The following is a 6,012-nucleotide window of genomic DNA, read 5'->3' on the forward strand; positions in this document are numbered from 1 at the left end:
AGGGGGCGGGGCTAATCCTGGTAAACCCCCCTTATTTTTTTTCTTTTGAATGCGGAAGATGGCGGCGATTATGGCACAATTAATTTGACATTCTTTCACTCATCAGTAATCAATGGTCAATAGTGGAATTGTGTTGCCGTGTAATTATATATATATATATATATATATATATATATATATATATATATATATATATATATATATATATATATATATACATGGTGAGATAATACTGATACTGATGAAGTGACGATAATTAGGATACTAATAATCACTGTAAAATGAGAGATAACGTTTTTTTGTTTTTTTTATTATTATTGACATAATAAAAAAACTAATCAGGGACAACAGCAATAGCAAAGATAACAGTAAAGCGAGCGATAAAACATTATCCTCAACAACAAGAGAAGAAGAAAAAAAAATCGTCCTTTTTTTAATCACTGCAAACCACATCTGCAAGTGTTTTGTCTTACTTATTTTCGTCTCTTTATCTCAGATACTTGAGTTTCTTATCAGTTACAGTGTCTTCGTATATTTGATTAGGACTTATGCTTCTTTGTACTTTATTTTATCATTGTATTAGTTTTGTCATTTGCAATCGCTAGTTCCATAGTTTTATGGTAATAGCAATAATGGTAATGATGATAATAATAGTAACAATAATGATAATGATAGTAATGATGATAATAATGATAATTATAATAATGATAATGATAACAATAAGAATAATGATCAGTATTATTGTTGTTATTTTGTTGTTAACAGCATCATCACATCATCATCACCATCAAGTATGATAACAGTTGTCACTATTATTGTTTTGTAGCTGTAATATTATATACCTTATTATATATTTTATATACCATTTTATATACCATCCAAACTTATCCTCACCATCCAGACTAAACTTTACCAAAGCATCCAGACTTAATCTTACCAAAGCATCCAAACTTATCCTTCCCCAGCCATCCAGACTAAACCTTCCATACTTAACCTTCCCCAACCATCCAGACTTAAATGTCCCAAACTATCCAGACTTAACCTTACTAAACCATCCAAATCTACCCTCACCACCGAGACTTAACCTTACCAAAGCATCCAGACTTATCCTCACCATCCATATATAACCTTCCCCAACCATCCAAACTTATCCTTCCCCAGCCATCCAGACTAAACCTTCCATATTTAACCTTTCCAAACCATCCATACTTAACCTTCCCCAACCATCCAGACTAAACCTTAACAAACAATCCAAACTTATCCTCACCATCCAGACTTAACCTACCCAAACCATCCAGCCTTATCCTCACCATCCAGACTTAACCTTACCAAATCATCCAAACTAAACCTTCTCCAACCATCCAAACTAAACCTTCCAGACTAAACCTTAACAAACCATCCAAACTAAACCTTCCTCAACCATCCTTTCCAGCACTTCATGGAACGCGAGCGAGGAAAGGTTGTCGTCTACGTCACTACTCTAGGCATCGTCAGGGACACGTACGAGCGGTGTCTGCGTATCCGGAAGATCCTATGGACACTCCTGGTCCGCTTTGAGGAGAGGGACGTCTTCATGGCGAGAGACACTCAGATCCAGCTCCTCGACCGCCTTCACGCCCGCGGGGTCACTGTGCCTCATGTCTTCCTCGAGGGACAGTATTTGGGGGTGAGTGGTTGTGTGTTTGTAGGGGGGAGGGGGTGGGGGTGGGGGACGAGGGAGAAGGGGGAGTGGTAGCAGATTGGTTAGATCGGCAGATTTTTTTTTTTTTTTCGATGATTGATTTATGATCTTTTTCGTGATTCTTATTATTATTTTTTTTTTATGGTGTGGTATGGTTTCGTTTATCTAAATATTATCAATGGGACTAAAAAGATTCGTTATTATATTGAAACGATTGGACTTTACAAGAAAAAAAAGAAAAAAAGAAAAAAAAAAGAAAGATCCTTCTGCTATTAAATTTCAGATCACTTTTCTTTAACATACTTATATTAAAAGTTTGATATATCTTTTATGCTGTTTGCTTCGGCTGTGTGAGAATGTATTGATCTTTTTAAATTGTATTTTATAAAATGAAATGTTGCTATTGTTTCATATTACACCAATCATATATACATTGTTTCGAAATGTATAAGTTTATTTATAAAGTTATTGTTCTCAGCCAGTTATTGCAAGCAATATTGTTTCACTCATCTTTGCACTGCCATTTTCCTCTTGATTGCATTCCCCATTAAGTCAAACCAAACGTCCTTGCCTTCAGCTTCATGAGTCACACATCCTTCTGCATCTTGAAAGTGCAAGGCAATGCTGCTCACGACAGGATAACTTTCTGTTTTCCTTGTCCCTTTCATCACACTCTCGGAATATGACATCCGATTCTCTTTTGTCTTTCTGTGGGTTCATGGAGAGTGGGTCAAGTGGTGACATGATAGTCGTCAGATATTCATTTTTTTTAAAGATAAAAAGACTCGAATTGGTTTACGTTCAATACAAGAGGATTGGCAAACATATGGTGTTAGCGTAGGATTTTACTCTGATGGGAAGTCCTTCGTTTCTTGGATATTAATTATTGTAATGTTCTCTGTAACAGGATGCTGAGCAGATCGAGCGATTAAATGAATGCGGGGAATTACGTCGTCTTCTTCAGCCGTACAGGGTGAGTGATTTTTATTCGCAATGAAGCTTCTCTCTCTCTCCTTGCTGCGTGATTTTAGATATCGCGATAGAGATAAGATAATTGCCTCCGTTGTGCGTCAGGATGACTGCGCAATTGTTTCTTTTCAAAGTCGGCATCTTTGACTACTACATGATTTGTATCAGCCATTTTGAGTAGATTATGAAGCACATGGGTGATTCAGCGAGAAGAAAAAAAAATATATATATTCTCGAATTTCTCCTTTCACTTAATTAAACCTCCTCTAATTGAAGTAACAAGCATCACTAAATAGCCTTTCCTTCCGACAGCGAGCGGCCTCGGCAAGCACGTGCGACACCTGTGGCGGATTCCGTCTCCTCCCGTGCAGCGTGTGCAACGGCTCCAAAAAGTCCGTCCACCGCAACGACTGGACCCTCGAATTCGTGGCCCTCAAGTGCTCCAGCTGCGACGAGTCCGGTCTCGTCAAGTGCCAGGACTGCGCCGAGTACAAGGACGTCAATGGCAACCACGACGGTTAAGGAATGGCTCGGAATCCCTCGAAGCAAGGAAGAGAAAACGCCACGCCGGGGATTCCCGCGCTTTCTTGGATGCGGTCTCTACATACGGGACTTTTTGAAGAGTGTATATATACGTATATATATATATGTGTATCGGAATATTCTGCTTTTTGAGCTATGTTTTTCGAAGTTATGTTTGGTTCTGCGCAAAATCTTTCGGCTCAAAACATGTCCTTTTTTCAGGGAGAGAGTGCACGAAGAAGAAAATATATTTATTGCACTGTGTAAATAGCACATGCATTGCGATGAGCTTCGCTTTATTTTGAATTTTTTGTTCCTTTATTGCAAAGATATCTTTAAAAAAAATATATAAAAAGAATATATATTACGCAAAATATATAAAAAAGAGATTTGTTTTGGTTAAAACTGAATATTTTAGTCATTAGGAGTCATTGAGATAAGTCAGTTGTAGCAATTAGGATAGATTGCAATATACGGACACGGAGAACTTAATATATATATTCATAATACTAATGGTGAGAGAATATCAGGATTTCTTTTTTTTAAATCTATGAAACGGAGAGAATGGGTAAATCTAAATAGACTTCGTTTAATAACCGCCCTGTGTCTTGGAAAATAATAATGCAATTACCCTTGGCTACACTGACTTGCCTGTATGAGATGATTGCGTTGTAGATTGTTGTGTATAGTTAGTTAGTCTTTTTTTTAATGTATAATTGAGTATGCTATTTTGTGGTGATTTAGTCGATGACATAAGGGTATTCAGTTGATGATAACTTTGTGATACACATGAATAATATATTGTGATATACTTAATATATTGTCATTCATCTATGGAAACGTGATTCAGTTGCTTATACACACTTCTTACGTATATGTGGAATAGAGTCCTTTCTTAGTTTCTTGTGGTGGAGGAATCGGGTGTCCAATATAGGACGTGAGAGATGGTGAATTGGTGCAGGAGTAATTTTCCGTTCCCTTTCTAGCCATTAGCTGTTTCTTTTTTTTCCGAGAATTGATCAGCTTTTGGACAGGGCGCCAGCAGGGCTCGAGCTGGTGGTTTTGATTCATCCTGTAAATGATCTACAGTCATCGCATATGGTGTGTTTTTTTTTAATTACCTCAAGTCCCTTTTCGCAAAAGGGAACCGACATACATACATACATGCATACTACGCACACTCAAAAATACATCATACACAAAATGGATATTTATTATCAATGGGACATTTATACGTACTTGACATTCATAACATGGGTGTAGAGGACTGAGCGGAGAATCTTAATTGTATTTTCTTCTCAACCTGTTCCGACACTGAGATTTGATGTACATTTTACATCCATATGCATTTGCTTACTACACTTTTCATTGGATATGCCTAACAATGCTTAGGTCTATGATGGTTGGGATCTCATAATCACTTTCATACTTAATATCCATTTCATAATGCCACTGAAAGAGTTTAGTTGACAAGGCTATTATTAACCGTGCATCATCCAAGCATATTTACTACTACAGAGCGCTAGCTTTGTATCCATTTTTTTTTTTTTTGTGTGTTTTTTGTTTGAGTTCATTAGTTTGCATTACCTTCCTACAGAAAATACATCATACTGCCCCTTTAGAAGTGGCTAGGTGACTTGCCATGTGATATTTGCCTGATCTCCTGACCAGCTGGTGTTGCAAGTATTTCATACCTATGAGAGGTATATACTCACACGTGAATGTTTAAGTACACACAAAACACCGATAAAGAATGTATGTATTCTTTGTTATTACAGTTTTCTGAAAAATAAACTGAAGATTTTGCCTATTCTTGCACGCGGAATTGCAAATACGAGTCGACGGATCTTCCTTTTGAAATGCACGAAAAAAACAGGTGAACCCTCACGAATAAAGAAGTTGTTATAGTATCCGGAGTTCTTCGCAATTCCAAGTGTAAAGAATGAAGTGTTATCAGTGAGTCAGAGACAGTGTTGTTTGGTTGACTGTAGTCGGGTGATTTAAATATACAAGTCATAAACATGTTACCTGGGTTTTATTCCTGAAATATCCTGCACTGTAAAAATATACCATCTTGTGTTGTTTTTCACCGATCTCATATTACCAAAAAAAGGAAAGTACGGTATTGTTATTTGTCACTTTAGTGAAATCAAGAGGTCAAGTAAGAAATGAATAAATTCTTTGTCTATTTTTGTGTATCAATCTTTGTTTAGTTCTCAGAAAGTATTATTGCTATCACCAGTTCTAAAAATAATTTAGAAATTAATTAAATACTAGCAAATACTAGGCATGTAATCCTGAAAAAAAATTGACATATAGTATTTTCCCGTGCATGTATATATTGTCTTAAATAATACAAAAAAGTAGTTTTCCAGAATTTACACTTTTTGTCATTTATTACACACTACAAGGACGGCCAAACTTATTTGAACATATGCAGACTATGTCAATATTCCACAAGAGCCAGATAAATGGTTGTATTGTTTTTAAGACCCAAAATGTTTATTTTGACCTGTAGGTTCAAGTAACACAACTATTTTTTGTGTGGATTGACTTAGAGGAGATAAAGTAATTTCTCAATATATTTTTCTGTAAGATCTCAAGATACTGCATCATTTAATGGTTAAACATATGGATATGGGGAGGAGGAGGAGGAGGAGGAGGAGGAGGAGGAGAGGAGGTGGAGAATGGGTAGGAGGAGGAGGAGAGGAGGAGGAGGGGGAGGAGGAGGTGGAGGAAAGAGGTGGAGAAGGAGAGTAGGAGAGGAGGAGGAGGAGGAGGAGGAGGAGGAGGAGGAGGAGAGGAGGAGAGGTGGAGAAGGAGAGTAGGAGAGGAGGAGG

At 37.1% G+C, this 6,012-nt stretch overlaps 1 protein-coding gene across 1 annotated transcript in view; it reads left to right on the forward strand.

Annotated features, from left to right (window-relative positions):
- The window catches only part of LOC122245790 (uncharacterized), a 45,948-nt gene extending 40,751 nt beyond the window's left edge, over positions 1-5,197 (forward strand). The window contains exons 2-4 of the mRNA XM_043003792.2: positions 1,433-1,666; positions 2,589-2,654; positions 2,963-5,197. Coding sequence (XP_042859726.2) covers positions 1,433-1,666; positions 2,589-2,654; positions 2,963-3,172 — 510 coding nt within the window. The 3' untranslated portion in view covers positions 3,173-5,197. The remainder of the gene's footprint in view (positions 1-1,432; positions 1,667-2,588; positions 2,655-2,962) is intronic.
- Positions 5,198-6,012: the final 815 nt, after the last annotated feature.

This window comes from Penaeus japonicus, unplaced genomic scaffold (genome assembly GCF_977035675.1).
Source record: "Penaeus japonicus unplaced genomic scaffold, GWHDUDI00000001_assembly GWHDUDI00000013, whole genome shotgun sequence".
Taxonomy (NCBI): Eukaryota; Metazoa; Arthropoda; class Malacostraca; order Decapoda; family Penaeidae; genus Penaeus; species Penaeus japonicus.